The 20,910-nt window shown below is 36.4% G+C and overlaps 1 protein-coding gene across 1 annotated transcript in view; it reads left to right on the forward strand.

Annotated features, from left to right (window-relative positions):
- Positions 1 to 1,761: 1,761 nt before the first annotated feature.
- Positions 1,762 to 20,910, forward strand: part of FERD3L (Fer3 like bHLH transcription factor) — a 450,573-nt gene continuing 431,424 nt past the window's right edge. The window contains exon 1 of the mRNA XM_082472797.1: positions 1,762 to 6,644. Coding sequence (XP_082328923.1) covers positions 3,033 to 3,524 — 492 coding nt within the window. The 5' untranslated portion in view covers positions 1,762 to 3,032 and the 3' untranslated portion in view covers positions 3,525 to 6,644. The remainder of the gene's footprint in view (positions 6,645 to 20,910) is intronic.

Raw genomic sequence — 20,910 nt, forward strand, 5'->3', positions numbered from 1 at the left:
TCATTTCGTAATCATTTCCTGAAACATCTTGATCAAAATTTGTTGAGGGCTTATCAAACTCTTTCCAAAAGCCTCCATGTAGGTCACTGAATAATTATAAAACATCTATAGGCCTGGAACCCAAAAGAATCAAGTTTGAATTTAATGTCCTTTAATCCTCAGTTGGGTTTTTAAAAAATGTTTCTTCTTTCAAATCTAGAAATGAAAATAATGGTTCCTTCCAGTGAAATGAACTGTTTTAAACCACATAGTACTTTACAAATTTACTGCATTTACTATTTATATTTGCTGTGGAACCAAATATCCACAAAAACCTTTTTTTTTTTTTAATAATGTGGATGTTTCAAAATAAGCAGAGAAAACAATTTCACTTATTTCTGTTCTATAATTAATTATATTTATAAACAAAAAGTAGATTCAATCATGATAACTTAGATTTTAACATTTTTCTCTGATTATGTCACCATGATTAGAGCCTTACAAGATAAACAAATTATAGTGGTACAAACAGAAATGTTTATCTTGGGATTTTGTGATAAAATTGAAGAGAAAGTATTTTTAAATAGTTGCTATATGCATGCCTATTAAACATTTTAATAAATTCTCTAGTATTTTTATAGAGAATTTCAACCCAATTTCAACCCAATCCTGTGTATTGGTTCCTTTAATTTTTCTACAGTTTCTTTTGTGATGTGATTGTTGAAATATTCATTCCCTTAGATAAAATCATAAAGAATTTTAGTCCAAGACAAGTGTCTCTTAGAGTCTCATGATAGCTTCTGACATTTATTTTATTAAATTTTAAATTTAAATTTCTACCATATTTCCCTTCATTAAATGTCCTAATATATGTTTGATGTAGAACTAGATTCTCACTAGGTGAGGTATTTATTCCGCTTATGTATGCATTTAAAAGGAAAAAATAAGTCATGAGAAACATTCAACAACTGCAAATCAACCATAAAATTTATCCAAATGCTTAACAATGTATTAAGTTAAACAAGAGTTAGAAAGAATGTTACTGCTTGTCAGAACAAAAATTAATCCTCCCATTTACTTTTTCCTTAGCCACTGTTGAAATTCCAATTCTTTTTTTATTTTTCAGTCTTCTCTTTGAGAGAAGTTTACTAAAAAAACAAATAGGTAATCATAATCAAAGATCTCATTCTCATTACATCTTTCAGGAACATTAATTTTGATTCTTTTCTGCCTGAGTTATCACAATGCAAATTGGAGAGTGAAGAGTAAACACAGGCAAGGGAAAAGAAAACTAATTAAAGGACAAAAGAGCAAGGGAGAACCTAGACACAAATGGGTTAAAAAAAAAAAAAAAGAAGAAGAAGAAGAAAGCAAAAAGAAGACTACAAGATGCTATTGCTTTAATAGTACCTGGGAGTACTCACCGGAAGGCTAGGAAAAAGAAGAGGAATTGTGCTTACCTGTTTGTTAGAAATAAGCGGTTTCTGGGAGCTGTCCAATGTACTAACTTAACCATCATAGTCACAACTTACCTTGCTAATAGGAATTGATGTCCTAGGTATTTCTCCCTTGAACCAAGGCATCTCTGTACTCATCTTTTTAGGCTATTTCTTCTAACACATCTTTAAAATGATTTTCTACCATGTTGTTCTGCCCCACCATGTCTTCTTAAAAATCCCTACACAGAATAATTAAATAAATATAGCTACTGGCAAAAAAAAAAAAAAAAAAAGAAAAAAAGGAAGAAGGAAAAGTGAACCCTTCTTTGTTATATATATATATATATGAGATAATATGAAATCAGTAAAATTTTATTTTCGTTATCCAAATTTAAAGTCTTTTTTCATCTCAATAAAAAAAAAAAAGATAACCAAAATCTCTCTTAAATAAAATGCAGAACAGTATAGTTTCTGCTCTTAAATCCTGTAGGCTGGTGATGAGGAAAACAAACCAGGTAGAAGTGTCAGGATTATTCTTTGTTCACGAATACTGATCAGCAATTTAAAATTTGAAAGACTTCTCAACAGAGGGTGAGCTGATCGACCAACTGGTTTATCAAAGGGTGAATCGCAGTTTTGAAAAGAGACTGAAGTTGTTTTGTTTGGGGGGGAGAGTTTGCTTTGCCTCCCATGCTGGGATTATACAGTAAAGCACACTGGGTGGAAATATTCTGAGCTTCCCTTTTTCGTTTTATTGCCATCATAACTTTTGCCCTCTAAGTAAAATCCTTTACGTGGGTGGGAGATAGGGTTAGGAAAGGAAAGTCAAGTACCTCAATTGTTAGACTGATTACAGCAAAACAGATTTTAGAAGTCAGGGTTGGTAAAGCAAAAGGAGAGCTGTTTACGACCCAGTGGAAAGAGAAAGCCGGTTCCAACAGCGACTCTGGGGAATGCACTCTCGGCCCCCCTACCGTGCTTACTTAAGCTAATGGAAGATCTTGCCTTTCAGTAGCCGCTGCACTGGGATACCAGACAAACAGCTCCCCTCGACCCCTGGCAGACAGGGCCCCTCTTAAGGACATCATTAAAAGCACATGCAGTTGTTTCACACCCACTGGCAGCCTAGGGTGGCAAGATTCAGAACTCCTACTCTGAAGCCAAGGAGAAGCCAGAGCGGTGGAAAACATCCTTGCTTTGAAAATCCAAAGCTAAATTAAAAAACTACATGAGATAAGGAGCCTGAAGAATATTAGTTGGCTGCGGGGGTGTGGAGAGACACAAAAAGCACAGCAGGTAAGGGCTGGGAGTTGTTGCCAAGAAGGAACTGTCCCAGGTGGCACAGCGAAAAGGATCGCAGAATTGGAGGCCTGTCCCTTTGAGTCTTCCATGCGTGCTCAAGCTTGTCTTCTTCCATCAGTTTCGAGAGGAGCGACGTTGTCAGAGCCTTCCCTGTCGGTGCAACTAATCCTGTTATCAGCTTGGTTATAAATATTAATGTCCCCTGGTCCTTCGGTGATGGTGACCCATCAGATTCAGGGCTATTAGGAAGCCCATCACCAGTCTCGCCCCTCCCTTCGAGAAACCGATGAGACGCAGGGCCAAGCCGATGCGATGGCAGCCTATCCCGAGAGCTGCGTGGACGCCACCGTGCTGGAATTCGTCGCAGACCTGTCCCTAGCCTCCCCGGGGCACCCTCTTCTCTGCGACTTCGCACCCGGGGTCCCCTATGGAGACCACCAGGACCTTGTGCTCCGAGAGGAAGGACCCAGGAGTCTGGCGCGTTTTGAGGACGATCCAGAGGAAGAGGAGGGTGAAGTAGAAGAGGGGGGAAACGAGGAGGAAGAGGAGCACGGGAGAGGCGCCTCCCTGCTGGGCCGCCCCAAGAGGAAAAGAGTGATCACGTACGCCCAGCGCCAAGCCGCCAACATCCGAGAGAGGAAGCGGATGTTCAACCTCAACGAGGCCTTCGACCAGCTGCGGAGGAAGGTACCCACTTTTGCTTACGAGAAGAGGCTGTCTCGGATCGAGACCCTACGCCTGGCCATCGTCTACATTTCCTTCATGACCGAGCTCTTGGAGAGCTTCGAGAAGGAAACCGGCTGAGCCAGTGTGGGATGAAAGTGTCTGCCCCCTCCTCGCCTGGGAGCGCGCGGGTTTGGGGTGTTTCGGGACCCGGCAGTGGGTGTGGCTGGAAGGCCAGGAGGGACGCTCCAAGACAGAACGTCTGGCCTTCGGGAGCTTGGTTCTGGATTATAAAATTCCCACAGCCCTCGAGAAGCGTGGAAGCCGTAGAGTTAATATATACGCGATCGCTCTCAACGGAGTATGGGGCAGGAGCGGGCGGGGCAAGCTAGGACTGGTTAAGAAGGAGTTGGGGTAGTCGAGGCCCACGCCCCAAAGCAGCTTTTGTCAGGCGGGGGGAAGCTAATCCTCTCCGAAAAGGCAGACTTCGGGGGCTTCTATGGAGTCCCGTATCTCCCTCCTTACGTGTGTGTGTGTGTGTGTGTGTGTGTGTGTGTGTGTTAATGTAAATATAAAAGAGGCATTCCTACTTTTTTTTCTTTTTTTTTTTTTTTTTTTTTTTAAAGCCTCAAGAATCGGTGCTCAGCCATCCCAGGCAGGCACTCCGCTCCGGCCGTGCTCTTAGGGAGGCCTTGGACCAGAAACCCGCGAGGAGTGCGGTACTGGGTCTTCTGAGAGGCCAAGGGGCTCCGGATCTCTCCTCCGGTCCTCTTAGGCTTGTCGACAGGCAGAATGAAGGGGACGAGAAAGGAAGGGGAGTCGAAGGGACGGGCGACGTCTAAAAAGGAACATTATCCCCGCCCCCTTCCTTCCCTCCCCCCTCCCTTTCCCTCCCCTTAGTCTCAGAACAGCAACCCTGTTACGGACGCTTGAACCCAGAGGTGACTGCTCCGGCCTACGAGCTGGGGGTGCACCTGGGTTTACAGGGTGTCTTGGGCGCCCCGAGGCTTTACCGCCCGCGGGTGCTTTCACCTGTCGCCTACAGGGGGGAAAAGGGCTGGGTCCTCCCAGGGGCAGCTACACCTGAGTGCGCACTTTCGAATTTTTAGCTGAAGATAGGGAAAGATAGCTTATATTCTATTCGCATCTAGGGACAGGAGAGACAAAACTTAGAGGAGGAGATGCATTCTTCCACTTTGCCAAAATGTGTGCGATGGAGATGAGGTTAAAGCAGGACCATGCTGAGGGGCTCCCTCGAGTTTGGACGGTCTGCCATTCCACAGTTCTTCCTTCTGGGCGACCTGCTAACACCTGAACTGGGGTTCTTCAGACAGGAGTAGGTAAGTGAGGAGAGGAAGCGGAATGAATAATGCCCACCTAACTGTAAAGTCCGTAATCCTAAAAATAAATCCTGTTATTCCAACACTTTATTTTGCTCTCACTTCTCACATCCTTGCGCGGGGGCACACAGACACACACAAGTCTCCCTATCATACTTTTAGAAATATAATTCATTTTATTAAGAAGTAATATATACTCATCCTAAAAAGTTTGGAAAATAAAAGTTTAAACAAGAAATAAAATTTAAATCACTCCTCATTACCTCACAGTTAGCATTTTTATCTATTTCCTTCTAGTCTTTTCTTATACAGAAATAAATTCAATGTGTTTAACAAATCTGGGATAGTTTTGGAATTTATCTTTTTCCACTCAGCCTTATAGAATGAGCACTTTTCCCTTGACTTTAAATATTATTCAAACGTAATTCTAATCATTGTATTTTATTGTTATATCCGTGTATCACAACCAAACTCCAATCCTTTACAAGTGGATAGCTAAGATATTTTCTTTTTTAAAAAAATAAATGATGATGCAAGAGCATTCTTATGCCTTCTCTGCCTGTGATAATTTCCTGATATTAGGTAACTAGAAGTGAAATTTCTGCATCAAGTGAACATTTAAGTTTGTGCCTACAAATGGCCAGATTGCCTTCCAAGCAGATCTGCCAGTTCACACTCCCTCCCACCAGAATTACAGCAATTTTCTTGTCTCTCATACACCTTCATTTAAAACTTTTCCTAGTTCTCCTATCTATAGGAACTGAATTAGCTCTGAAATGACTACCCTCCCAAAGATGATTTCTTATTTTGAGTATCTTTTCACCAGGATTGTTTCCACCTCTACCATAAGAACATCAGGATAAACAGGTAAAAGAAAAAAACGTAACCAACTAAACCAAGCAACAACAAAACCAGGGAGTGTATTTTTTTTTTTTAATTCTCTAGCACCTTTACTAAAATAAACTGAAGTTTGGACAATGACCTCTGTATCAGTCTTATAAAATAAAATTACTCATTTTCTCCTCTTTTTCTAGACAACTTTTTGACTCAGACTAGCATATCTGTATTTTTAAAGACACATTTTAAATTACTCATTTCAATGTGTCAAAGAAAAATAACTATTTCTCAACTCATCATCAAACAGTATTCTGCTCCCCAACTTCTTCTGTAGTGCAAGTGGCTCCATCAGTCCCTCATGTTTATCCAGTTATTTATTCATTCAATTAAAAAGGTGTGTTGACGTTTTACATATAGGGTGAATGGGTTCAAAATTGAAAGAGCTTATAGAAGCTCCCTTCCTTCTCCCACTTAAAGTTCTCCTGAGAATTAAATATCATTTTTTTAAATCTGCAAGTGATGAATAAGTTTTTCTAAAAAGACTCAACTTTAGGAATCATTAATATTTTGTTGAAAGAACCAATTTTGAAAATAAGAAATTCTAAAAAACTGCGTAGACAAAGGACCCCAAAATCATCGGGTCCTGAAGAGTAAATACAACCATCCATCATCCTTAATGCTCTCCTTCATATTCTGAACCATTCTGTTATATTCTTAGTAAGCTCATGATATCCTACAGTGAATACTTCTTCAGTATAGTAATAATACCCAAAGAAGCTCTAAATAAAAAGGTTTTTCCCATTATTATTAGAATTATGTCCACGATTCTTAAAACTGTTACAGCTCATAAATGCTTCGTTCTTTGTTTTTTTATATACTTAGAAGCTGCTCTAAAATGTAAAGTCTCTTAAGATTTCTTCTTAATCATTGTACTAACTGAGTAATTTGAAGCCAAATAAGGATCAGAAATACAGAGAAATGGGGACTTCCCTGGCAGTCCAGTGGTTAAAACTCCACACTCCCAGTGCAGGGGGCATGGGTTCAATCCCTGGTCGGGGAACTAAGATCCCGCATGCTGCACGGAGTGGCCAAAAAAACCCCAAACAAACAAATACAGAAAAAAAAAAAATGGATTGACTTATTCCTTATACCAAATCATCCATAGAGATAAAGCAAAATTATCTGCATCTCGAACATGAATCCACACACCTCGATGTCTTGACACTCAACTTTTCTAAGCAACGTGATAATTTTAGTTTTCCCATGTTAGATCCGTGAATTCAGTGCACTCTTTAATACAAGTGATTTTAGTATTTAACACATCCTATGTTAAAATTGTCTTATTCTTTATTACCTTCTAAACCAACACTGATAGAAATATCAGCATAGTTTTTTCAATACCTTCCAACAGTTAAAAAAATCCTAAGGGTATCAATTACTGCTGGAAAATTGTAATAATTGGTTTTTGAAATCTTAAAGTAATTTGGACATTTGGAATGTAAATACCATTTTAGACATTGCTTGGAGGCGATTTATTTATACACTCTTTACTGACTGAAAACTGCCTTTTGGTCTCAAACTAAGTTCCCCATAACTATCAGGTTACTATTAGTATTCAGATATGTAAACCAAAAAAAAAGATCTAAATGAAATCATATTTGAAAGATAATCAGGCTTTCCAAGGAAAGTAAAAATAATCAAAAGCCTTTGCCATCAACAGGCAGCCATTCAGGCTGATCATCTTTTATAGTTACCCAATGTGAAAACAGATTTTGGCAAAATTAGCACTGGAAACTGAACCAAATTTTATGCTATTATGCATAATTCCTGCATGAACATACAATTAAGACCCTGGGATTCATGTTTATGATTGCATTTGTCAGCAAATCCATTATAAAAACACTATTGTGGAAGGTTTATAACAGCTTCAAAAATTTGAAATGAAACTTGATAAAGCACAGTTTAGCATAACTTTTTTTTGTAATTATAAATCTTCAAAGAAAATTTCAAAGTTAATGAAGACACTTAGGTATACTTCACGTGTGAGGTTCCCAAATGTACCTGCAACTTTTAAAACCAAGAGATTCTATTTAATACAAAATATAAATTAGATTATTTTTATTTTTATTTAGATATATTTAATTTAGATTTATTTTTATCAAAAATAACTGGCAGATTAATATTGAACTTTAAGTACTAACTCTACTTATTGGGTGATATTACTTGATTAAATTTTAGTTTAAATGTGTTAGAAAAGTGTTGGTATATATCTATATCTTGGCCCAAGTTCAGTCAAAGGTTCCTGAACTTTCCCAACATTTTGGGTGAAGTTAGTCCCAGTTTCTGGTCAGCGCTCTCTCTTCCTGTGAATGCCTGACTAAAAAAGGTTACAAAACAAGAGTCAGCAGTTCTGACCATTTTGTTTTGACTTTGGGGTTTCTTTGAATCCAAAGCTCAAAACCAAACCTGGCGAAGGAAGAGAAGGAAAGGAAAGAAGCAATGCAAACTGACAGGAATAAAATACCAGAAAGATGGAAAAACTTCTTCAAGTCTCTATAAACCAAAGCCTATAAATTTCCACAACTTTCTCTGTGATACCAAATTTTAGTTCTGTGCCTAAAACACATTCCATAAGGAAGTGTAGGAAATGCAAAGAATAGTATGAATGTATTTTTAAACATTCTTTACAGCTAATATTTGGTAGAATTCCACTCAGTTTTGCAGAAGGCAAAGAACTTTTAATATTCAGTGAAGTCAAGAGTTTGACAAATATGCTGGGAATTATCATAATAAAATGTCATAATTATCATCATAAAATGTTTACTTAGCACATTATTGTTTTCAAAGCACCCTTCGCATACTTTCTTTCATTTGATCCTCTGAATGGATTTCAACAAGATCTAGAGTCTCTCAAGTAAATTGAGTCATCAGTTTACCATCTTAAAAATTCATTCACCTATGGAAATCAGCATGATACTGATATTCCTATAAAGGACCAATGGTCACATGTAAGCAACACATTTCTTTGAAAGATATTGCCTTCAAGATCAAAAGCACCTTAACACACTCTGTGGATGATAAATTATACAAAAGGCTGGTACAGTCTGGCTCCCTCAAAGGCCAAATTTTACAACCTTCTATTTAAGGCTCTGTGAAGGAGATTTCCACCTGCAGCCAGCAAATGTAGATGATCTCAAAGCAGCTGTGATGGACAGCATTTTATGATCTCCAGTCTTCAAAAAGGAGGAAAATATCTATGAGAATATGGAAATAGAACAAACAGTTGGTGAGCAATAAAGACAACAATATCATGTAAATATATTTGAATGAATGAATGGTGAATGTGATTACACAGTTATTTTACTGCAGATAATTTTGTAACTTCTTCAAAACTTCACAGGCTGTATTTGTTACTGGTCAGATCTTAAACTGATTGACTGTATTTAGTCCTAGAGTTTAGTAAAATGTTGGCTACATTTAATCCCATAGTTTAGTGAAATGTTGGAGAAACTAGAAATGGTCTAAAGGAGAACAAGAGAATAATTGGATTATTAGGTCTGGATGAAGTAATATCTATAATAATTAGTAATGTCTATAATTATCTACTGTATTGCTTACTTACATGACAGCACATGTTGATAACTATTAAAGTTCTCACAATAATTTCAGGCTATAGACATTATTATTACTCTGTTAGTGATGAAAACACTTTAGAATAAAGAAGTTAAATAACTTTCCCAAAGTTAATCAGCTAATAAATAGTGAAGCCAAGATTTACACACAGTCAAGGATTTCAGAGGCCAGACTCTCAGGGTCTGAGTTTATTTGTGAACAATTGTATGATTGTTGTATTTAAGTAGAAATAGTGTGGTAAAAATTAGTAAGTGTTCTTCATCTTTACTGATGATCAGAAATGTAGGCATGGGCATATCACACGGAGGGATTTAGTTGCTGCAATGGAATGGGGAAGGTGGACCACTGGTGGAATTTTTTAAAGAGTCTCTGAACTAATCTTCTATGGATATTTTAAAGCCACGACTTTCCTCAGGTGGCTTCAGTGAAATCCTGCCAGAAGAGAAGAGAAAAAACTCTTTTGATGAACATAAACACAAGCTTTGGAATGTGACAGAGGTGGGTTTGAATCACAGGTACATAGCATAGTGCTGTGAAAGCTAGTACAACTTTCTTAACCTTGTTGACCCTCGGTTTCTTCATCTTTAAAGTAAAGATAATAACATTCGTCTCATAGGGCTTTTATGAGAGTTGACTGAAATATGTATACAGACTAAATTGTGCAGAGTGAGCAGCAGTAAATGGTAACTACTATTACAATACACGTCATCGTCACTATAATTATTATTATATCCCTTCCAATTCTATGGCAATGCAAACTCAAAGAAGAAGACATCAACTTCACCACCAATGGTAATACATGAAAGCATAAAATATATAAAGAGCAGGGCTCATTATATAATGCTTTAAAATAAGCTGTAAAAAATGAAATGAATTTTTTTATACTCCCAAATTTCTTATTCTTGGAATATTTGTGTCAGCATTTAGTCCTAGTCTATGCATCCTTCTAAGTAGAGCAGTAAACCCCCAATATACCCCCAAAACTTCCTAATTTAATCTGCTACTGTAATAGAACATATATTAAAAAGGAAGTGACTTTAAATCTGAAAAAAATGAACTAAATTCATTCAAAGGAGTTCTATTTTGTCAGCAGCCCAGACATTATATTAAATATATGCTTTCCAAATCAGTGTGGATTTATTCAAATCAGCTGATCCCTGATGGAATATTTCTGTATCTTAATTGCAATGGTGGTTACACTAATACACATATGTGATAGAATGACATAGAACTATATCATTTCATACCAATGTCAATTTCCTGGTTTTGATACTGTACTGTAGTCATATACGATCTAACTAATGGAGGAAACTGAGTGAAGGGTACACAGAACCTCTGTGTACCATCTTTGTAATGGCCTGTGAGTCTATAAGTACATATTTCAAAATAAAAAGTGAAAAAATAGATAATTATTTTGACATTACTTTGAACCTATAAAGCACCTTATAAATGTAAATTATCATTAATTTCAGGGAGACATTCACATACACTTGATTCACATCATGTTCTACAATTTTTCTTTAAGTATTCCATAAAGTGAAACCAAGTTTGTGCATGGTACTGTGTGGGTCCTGGAATAAAAACCAGTACTGTACCCCTAAAGGTCATAGTCAAGAACTGAGTATCTGATTCTATGTCCCTTGGTCCATGTTGACATTCTTGGCCAGATTACATTCTCAGGTATGGGTTTATAGTAGTGAGGAGCTTCACATCCTAATTGTGCTACTTACTAAATTAGATAACTCACTTAAAATTCCTGGGCTTTAGTATTTTGATTTGTAAAGTGGAAATAATCAACACAGGGTTATTAAAAGTATCATAAGAGGGCTTCCCTGGTGACGCAGTGGTTGAGAATCTGCCTGCTAATGCAAGGGACACGGGTTCGAGCCCTGGTCTGGGAAGATCCCACATGCCGCGGAGCAACTAGGCCCGTGAACCACAACTACTGAGCCTGCGCGTCTGGAGCCTGTGCTCCTCAACAAGAGAGGCCGCGATAGTGAGAGGCCCGTGCACGGCGATGAAGAGTGGCCCCCGCTTGCCGCAGCTAGAGGAAGCCCTCGCACAGAAATGAAGACCCAACACAGCCAAATAAATAAATAATAATTAAAGGTGCTAATAATTTTTTTTTAAAGTATCATAAGAGATCATGTAAAGTGCTTAGTACAGTGCCTCATGCAAAATAAATATTAAGCCAATATTGTAATTGTTGTTTATGCCCTTTCAATGTTGAATGTGTATGCAGAGCAAAATGACAGTTCAGCCTTTTAAGAAGGACTCATGAGAACACATATAAAAGCAATATTAAATAGTTGTCCTGTCTCTCCTAAATGAATCAAAGTCTTTTAGACTTAGTCTTTTAGCATGGCATTTTGTGCCCAATTTAATTTGTTGCCCTAATAAAGTGTTTGTTTAGTTTTGTTTTAAAAACATAAAAATTTAAGGGTAAGGCTTCTGGTCCATGACATACGTAATTGTAATCTTTGGTCTGCCAGGAAGGTCACTGTAAATCCTACATTCCTAAAATAATCTCTGTATTTTGCATAAAAAGCTTTCATATGAAAAAGTGATAGCTCAATTGGTAAATCCTCTAGTAATTTTTTTTTGAGCAAATTCATCTTGAAAGCTGCTGTATTTGTGAAAGTAATTGAGAAGTAGGACTGCCTCATGTACTAAGCATTTATGTATGCCTGATGATGGCTGATGTGAAATCCGAAAACCTGGGACTCACTCAGCCTAGTCAACCGGAATGAGATAGCATGGCCATGCTTTGTGTTAGGTTTTCTGAGGGACATAGGAGTCCTTGTGCACCCAGGAAGGTTAAGTGGCTGCCACCTGCAACAGAAAGGAATCAGGAAGAAAAGAGAAAAACCCCTCTTTAGAGCAGCAGAGGGGGACGTCGGGTTCCAAAATGCATCCTTGGACATCCTGTGTTACTTCTGCCATTTACAGTCTTTGAAAATTTGGCACTTGGACTTATCTTCTTTATTCACACGGGTTCCTTTTCACTCTAACACTAGTGGATTTGTACAAAATCTCTGAAAAGCTTTGGCCTAGATTTACTTGCAATTTAAACATCAGTTTTTAAAAGATAAAGGTGGCCTTAACTTGCACATAATTTCTCAACATTTAAGAATAGGTAACTTTTTTTCGTATCTACTATTTTATATGAAAAATTTGCCTCCTTGCATAGAAAGTTAAAAGGATAATTATTAAATATCTTGTTCCTTTTAAATGCTTTGATTCAACTTCAAGAGTCTTATTTGAAGGGCCCTCTGAACTTTACTAAAACTTTTCCGACTTGGGAAACATACCCAGTTTCAAATATTCTCACCATGGGTTCATATTTTTGACCAGAAAAAATGTGGTGACTGTAGTTAACAAGCATTTGACAAGTAGTGGTTTTGTTAATTGTAGATCTTATTGAACATGCCACACCATTTCTTTCATCACTATTCATTTGCCTAATCTCACTGAAGCCCATTAAAATTAGAGCAGATGAGCTCAGTTAAAATATATATATTGGGTGCCACTTTGTTTCAAGATGACACAACTACAAATTAAACTTTAGTGTACTATATTTCATCAAATTCAATCAACTACTTCTAAAGTTAACATGAAGCAGGCTGAAATATGCCCAGAACTCAAAGCATTACACAACAACACGCAACAAAAATCTTCCCAAATTACATCCACATGAAAATATACACCATACCTCAGGGACCTTACCCTGGACAGCCTCAAAGTTTCTACTTCTGTACCTATAACCCCTCTCTCCATTGTATGATTCACATACATACGAACATGCATACATACAAAATTACTTCCATCAGAATACCTTCACGTGTATATTAGAATGGATGGTACATATGTAAAAATTTTTTACTCCCAGATCAAACCTCTAAAAAGGTTTTATTTTTCTTTCTTTTCCTCCATACGCTGGTAGCTTTGCTCGTTTTCTACTGTCATCTCTTTCTTGAATACTTCATATGTTATAATATTAATGATTGTTTAATGTTTCCATCACTTGTCACTAAAACAGGTATTTAAGTGAGTATCAGTGTCTTTGCATATATTGAAAACAAGCCCAAGAATTACTCCAGGTTTTGACTGAGCATTGGCCCCACATAAGAATATCAGGCCTGAATATAATTACCAAGACCAGCTGCCAGCCAATTGTAGAAAACAAAGTGTCTGGAATTGCCATTCAGGAAACCTACTGAACATTCATTGATTAGATGAGGGTCATTGACTCAATGAGAAAAACAGAATTTTCCCTGGAAGCAGAGCTACTTCCTCTTGGAGTGATTCAAGAGTATCTGAAGTTCAGGTAATTTACCATATCAAGAAAGGAGTTAGAAAGGATTCAAGAATGCTCTCTGAACCTTGGCTCTGGTTAGGAAGATCTAAGCCATATTTTACAACATTAGGACATTTTGTGGATTCTTATGGCTTGCTTACAGAAATTTCATTTGTAGGAATTTAGCCTAAGGAAATAATCAAAATTATGTACAAAGATTAGACTACAAAATATGCATCTCAGTATTGTTTTTGATGTCAAAATATAGAAAACAGCCTAGATGTCTAAAAATGTGAGTACTTATTTTAAATTGTTGCAGTCATTGAAAGGATGATGTTCAAAATAGTTTGTGCCATGGAAAGATTATTAACGTAAATAAGTAAAAAAGTATTTTATAAAGAAAGCAATATGCGAGGCATGATTTCATTTCTGTTTCATATGGGAATGTGTGTAAAGATATAAGTTGTATGTAGGCATACTTTTATCTATAAATATAAATGTTCTTTTTATATATGCTATAAAAGAACTGGTCATTTCTGTACTTGTTTGTATTTTTCCAGTTTTCTATCATCCTTTTGTAGACAGAAAACAGAAAAACAATGGAATTATTTTAAAACAAGTATGAATACATAAAACTAAAAAGCTTCTCTACAGCAAAAGAAACAATCAACAAAATGAAAAGGCAACCCATGGAATGGGAGAAAATATTTGCAAACTGTCTGAAAAGGGTTAATATCCAAAATATATAAGGAACTCATACAACTCACTAGCAAAAACACAAATAATCCAATTTAAAAATGGGCCAAAGACCTGAATAGATATTTTTCCAAGAAGACACACGGATGGCCAACAGGTACATGAAAAGGTACTTAACATCACTAATCATCAGGGAAATGCAAATCAAAACCATAATGAGTTATCACCTCCCACCTGTTAAATGGCACGTGTTGGCAAGGATGTGGAGAAAAGGGAACCCTCATGCACTGTTGGTAGAAATGTAAATTGGTGTGGTCACTATGGAAGACAGTATGAAGTTTCCTCCAAAAAATCAAAATCAAACTACAGTATGATCCAGTAATCCCACTTCTGGGTATATATCTGAAGGAAATGAAATCATTATCTGGAACGGATATTTGCATCCCCCATGTTCGTTGCAGCATTATTCACAATAGCCAAAACATGGAAACAAACAAATTTCCATCAACAGATGAATGGTTGAAGAAGATGTGAATGGAATGTTATTCAGCCATAAAAAAGAAGGAAATCCTGCCTTTTGCAACAAGATGGATGGACTTTGAGGGCATCATGCTAAGTGAAATAAGTCAGACAGAGAAAGGCAAATGTATGTTCTCACTTGTACGTGGAATCTAAGAAGAAGCCAAACTCATAGAAATAGGGTGGAATGGTGGTTGCCAGGGGTTGTGGGGTGGAGGAAATGGGGAAATGTTGGTCAAAGGGTACAAATTTCCATTTATAAGATGGGTAAGTTCTGAGGATCAAATACACAGCGTGGTGACTATAGTTTAAAATACTGTATTATATACTAGGAAAGTTGCTAAGAGAGTAAATCTTAAATTTTATCACCACAAAGAATGAAAAAAGAGAAAAATCATAAAATTATTTTGAATTAAAAATAGCCACACAACAATACAATTTGTAAGTTTTACTCTTAGTTGAAGGGCAGGATGCTGTTACTTACGTGAGAACGCTTGCCTTTCTAAGCTTAAAACATTTAGACTAGGTATTTTACATGCTTAGGAGTGATATTCTGTAATACTTTTCTTTAGATACTAGAGAACAAAACATTACTAGCATATTAGAGGTCCCCTCTCATGATTCCTTCCGGTTATTGCCCTTCTCTTCCTGCAGGAAAACCCAGATCCTGATTTCAAACAACCTCAATTTGCTTCCCCATTTTTGTTTTCTTTTATATAAATGAAATCATTGGGTTTTGAGAAATGATTGATTTTCATTTATCAGTCTTTCTTCAATAAAACGAGTATTCCCACAGTCCCCCCAAAAGGGAAGTTGAAGTTAATTGAATACAAAGTTAAAAGTTAAAAGTACTTAGCAAATATGACTTTAATTTCATTGACACTGAAATGGGAAATTCAGTTAAAATGCTGAGGTGTTCCTTCTTTTAAACACAGTTGAAGTCACCTGTAATTACACACACACACACACACAAAGAGACACATCCAACTAAAATAGCTACAGTAAACTATATTAATGCTAAGACATTATTGATTAGTCAGGAATACACTTCAAATATCTAATGAAATTGCTGGCTTTTAAACAATTAGTATCATAGCTCTGCTCCTATTAAGCCCATGGGAACACAATGTGTGTACGTTTGTATGCATGAATGTGCATGTGATCGTGTGAGTAAAGGTATATGGAGATTGTGTAATATTTAATATTTACTTAATTTTTTAGAAGTGTACATTATAACCTGATAAATGTGATCCATAAAAGCTTTATATGATCATATTTGCATGTTCGTACACATATTCACTTTCACATACTTTTTATCCTCATTGTTTGAAATCTCTACCATACAACTAAAGAAAAAAATTATACTTCTAACATAAATAATTTCAAAATATTTAAAACCTGCACTGCTTTTAATAACTTTTATTGTTTTTAACATGTGACATTTTATCCCCATTAGCAATAACAGATGTCTAAAGCATTAAAAAGGAAAATCCTGCACGCATGTTGAAATAGAGGACTTTACTGAAAGGAAAGCATGTGCTTTGATTTATATTAGTCAAAATTTAGATACTGTACTTGGTGCTATTTCAGGAAATGAAAAGTTGAGGAAACAGTTATATACCAGTAAACCAGAGAAAGAGTCTCCATAGAAACCAAAGCAGTTTTGGTGGGAGCCACTTAAGCTAAATTAATACCTAGAATATGATCGTATTAGCCCCTAGAGAGCTAACTCGAACAAAACAAAACGCTGTCTGTTGAGTCATTCATGTAACATAATATTTACAATTTTTCTTTGTTCTCATTTAATTGTCAAAAATTAATCAGTCATCGAGACTGAAAATCTGGGTGAATTCTAAAGAGAAAAGACCACCCAAAACAACAGTGTTTACTTACTCTTTTCCAGCTCCATTATCTTCATGACTAGTCAAAAGGAACACAAAGAGCAAATTGAAAAATAATGGGCAATAAGTCCAATTTGATTTGTTTGGCTGGTTTTGGGCCTCACCTTTCATAGGCACCTTCTTTCCTGTGGACTGCTCAGCTGAGTTATTGAACCCACTCCCAGGTCTAAGTGAGGAACCGCACACAAAGCCAGCTGAGACAGGAGTGAGTTAATTGAACAACTACTATGCACTAGCTGTTTACATAAGCTATGTCATCCAATCCTTACAAAATACAACAATGAATATTTATATATCCACTTTATGAATAAGGAAACAAATTAGTTAAAATATCTTGTCCAAGCTTAAACTTAACAATGGAGCCAAATATTGACCCAGTTGCCTCCTTCTCTAGAGGTAACAGTGACAAATGTTGCTATAATGTAGCTCCATGCCCATGTCAATTAGCGGGAGGCTTGCATATTCTCCTTGCAAAGGCAGCCCAGCATTGTTTGGGTGTTCAGCTCAATAAGGTACTTTTTAAAGCATAAACGGAAGGGCTCCTTTAAGAGTTTCTGTTAGTTCCTATGGTTTCAATTTATACCATCTTTAAAATAAAATAGCTGTTGCTACTGGGATGATTTCTATTTCATGCCATCTGTATATGTTCCACTAGTGTCATTTTCTGTAGTATTATTGCTTTATGTTCATAGGGTGTGAAAGAAATAATTCCTTGCATCTGAATTGGGCTATTTTTCTAAATGCTTCAGAAATACATGTGTGTGTGTGTGTGTGTGTGTGTGTGACATACATATATAGCTTCCTACTGCCTGATGCTATAATAAAAAGGCTACCACCTCAAGACTGCATAATCTTTGGTATTTCCTTCAGGTGCTGCATTTCATTAGAGTCTCTGTTTCATAATTAATCATGATGTATTCTGTCAGCTAAAGACCCTATATATGATATTTATCATATTTATGGTGCTTGGAGTAGCAAAAAAAAGTGGGGAGGCAAGAAAAATATATGGCTACTAGATAAATCTATCCTGTGTTTTGGCCAGGTCCATCCCACTAGTTAAATTGGATATAACTATCCTTGTGCTACTGGTTAGAGTTACTTTCAGGGATTTTCCTCCTTTTATTCACTTTATTTTCCTGCTCTTTGACAAAATTAAAATTAAATTGAGATGAACTTCTAAATGTGAAACTTTAAAGCAGAGAAAATTTGTTTCTAAAGATGTTTATTTCATCATCTCAACAAAGGAAAAAACACAACTTCTGGATTGAAAACTAAGGCTGGTTCTTGTCTACATGCAATACTAGTATAATAAATAATTTGCAAAAGTTATAATGTCACAGCCACAGAACCCAAAACAACATCAAAAGCAGCACCAAGGTCAGAGATTCTGAGTCTGAGCTTCAAAAGGACAGTGTAGACAAACTCCAAGGAAATACCTTTTAAGAGGAAAGAGTACTACTCACCCTAACCTTAACTATGAATCTGAGGGTAGCTGGAAACTTTTCATGGAGGCTTACCATAAATTTATTACCAAACGGATCAAGTGACAAAAGTGAATACAATTCTCAGATTTATGGCATTTAATTCAGAAATAGAGGTTCTCTTGAAATAAAATTCCAACCATTGGGAGAATTTCCAAGTCAGAAGATATGATTTATAACATTTTCTTCATCAGCTTAAAGTATAATGCCATTATTATGTCTCTGATTTTGTGGATGTTCTTTAGAGTACACTTCACTCTTTCATAAATCTAATGTTTTTCCTTCATACTCTGATTTTCTACGATTTAGTTATAGTTGCTCTTTAATGCTCCTGTATCATTAGTAATTGGCTTTCAATGTATTGTACTGTATTACAGTTGTACTAGTTGCTCATTTATCATTCATGTTGCAAGGATAAGTGGCTTCATATAACCAAATAATAATAATAATCTAAAATCATTACAGATCTCTCCTGCTTCCCTTCTCCTCTCTTTCTCTCCCCCCACAGTCTTTTTTTCCTTTCGTGCTGTCACTGTCTGTTGGATTTACTGACTGTATTTTATATGCTAGCATATAAAATTAAAAGTTTCTTTTCTTTTTAAGATTCTTCTGTAAAAATGCATGCAAATTATATGTTTTCTACAGAAATTATAGAGAAAGAAAACATGAAGATATATTTTATTACAGTTTAGTGAAGTTATTGGGCTACATAAATATCTCCTTTGGGAGAAAGGGGTTGACAAAATGATCAAGAAGGTGAACAGTTTCCTGACTCCCCTTTCCCAAGTCAAATGTTCATGGTCATTCTTATGTGAAGCCCTAAACTAAACAAGCACATAAATGTCATAGTGAGGAGAGGGTGAAAAGTAGTGATAATGTAGGCTCAGTTTACATTTAAATTGGGTTGGATCCAATTGAGTTTTCTTTCTCTGATCAGCATCCAGTTCTTGTGCTAACTTTCATTACCAATTCAACAAAAATCTATCAAATATTTATTGGATGCTTACTATGGACTTGGCTCTGTTCTCAACACAATTTTATAGTTTGGTTAAGATATCTTGCCTAATAAAGAGCTCATAGTAGAATGAGGGGCATGCACTCAACCAACTCGTGCAGATATTGGATGTGGGAGCATTAGAAATAATAGCTATTTGGATGGAATGGAAAAAAATATACAGTTAATATATTGCAAGTTCCATGTTATTTTGTACTTAAATGGCCCTAAGTTGAGGCTGCTGGGAAAAACAGCACTGGCAGGCTGGGTAAAATAGCTGTATACCTAGCGTGCAGACTATGACTACGTCTAGGTCTAAAGGAGGAAATTCTAAGCTCAGAGCCAGGTTGAAGCCAAGGATCATGACTGTTTAGGTCACTGCTTCATAAAGGACCTAGTTATCTAACAATATCCATTCTCCCCTTCTTCCTTTAACAGTAGAACCCATGAAGACATGGCTATCCAGCTAATGACTACATTTCAGTTTCACTTGTAGTTAGTTGTGGCTATGTGACTAAGATCTAGGAAAGGAATATGAGCAGAAGTCACACATAATTTCTACATAGGTCCCTTAAAAGAGGGACATGTCTTCCCCTTGCTTTTCTTCTTTTCCACTGGCTGGAATACAAAATGGAAGTGAGACCTGGAGTAGCCATTTGGCCCATGAAATGGAAGGTCACATTTTGAGGATAGTAAAGTAAGAAGTTAAATCTCCAATTTGGCTGAGCCACTGAACCACACCTGTAACATCTAACCAAAATTTTCATAAAACAAACTGCTTGTTTAATCCACTATATCTTTATTATAGTGCCATATCCCATTTAATATGTCTCTTCTTTCCAGGTGCCTTGGGACAGTTCCTGACACATAATAAGGTCTCATTAATATTGTGGACCACGAAGGGACAGAATGACCTCAGATTACACAAAAGGTTTTTAAGCCTAAGTCCAGAGTAGATAGGCAGGGGCCAAATTGAAATTGTCCTGAGCGTGTTAGCCTGATATGAGTGCTACACACTATGCCTTCTCTGCACTCCAGTTTAAAACATACCTCAGTTCCACATACTCTAGCCTCATCTCACAAGGTACAATTCCAATGTTTCAGAGGGTAAAAACAGTCTAACTATACGAAATGAAAGAGAAAGTGAAATGTGATAGAATAAAAATCAGCTGTCTACATTATGAAACAAAACTCAAAGTTATTTTCATTCTATGACAGTATAAACAGCATAAATTTGAATGCAATAAAAGTTTTCAAAAAACATAGGTCAAATATACCTAATCTAAAATCAAATTTTTAAATTATAAGAAATTTGGCATATTTTTAGTCCATCTGCTGCTGTGGCTTTCTCTTTGACAGTATAGGGCTAATAGTACTAACGTACAAAAGTTGGTTAATTATTAATTGCTATACCCTTGCCTCCAACTAGGGGTAACAAAGCTTTCAAGTTAAGCAAAAGTCTTCCACTTAAGATTTTGTTGGGCTCAATGGTTTTCTCAAGAATATATCACTTCACTGGTAAGCCATATTACCACATTTTACTACCAAATTTCAGGGAGCACAACCTCAAAATCACTTCTCAATAACTTTCAATATCTCAGCTAAGACAGACAGTATTTACTGAAGTATATGTATTATTCAAGATCTCAAAAATCTGTAAGAAGATTAAACCACACAATCAGAAAAACATAAGCCTTTGCAAAAAATTACTTTTAGTAAATGACTTTTGCCACCATAATATCATAAAACCTATATGAAATGACATTTTTTAAAAAAGAACAGCTCTATGAAATTTATTGGGTTTAATGTACAGATGTTGTCAAGGATAT

Source organism: Balaenoptera physalus (assembly GCF_965194825.1).
Source record: "Balaenoptera physalus genome assembly, chromosome: 8".
Taxonomy (NCBI): domain Eukaryota; kingdom Metazoa; phylum Chordata; class Mammalia; order Artiodactyla; family Balaenopteridae; genus Balaenoptera; species Balaenoptera physalus.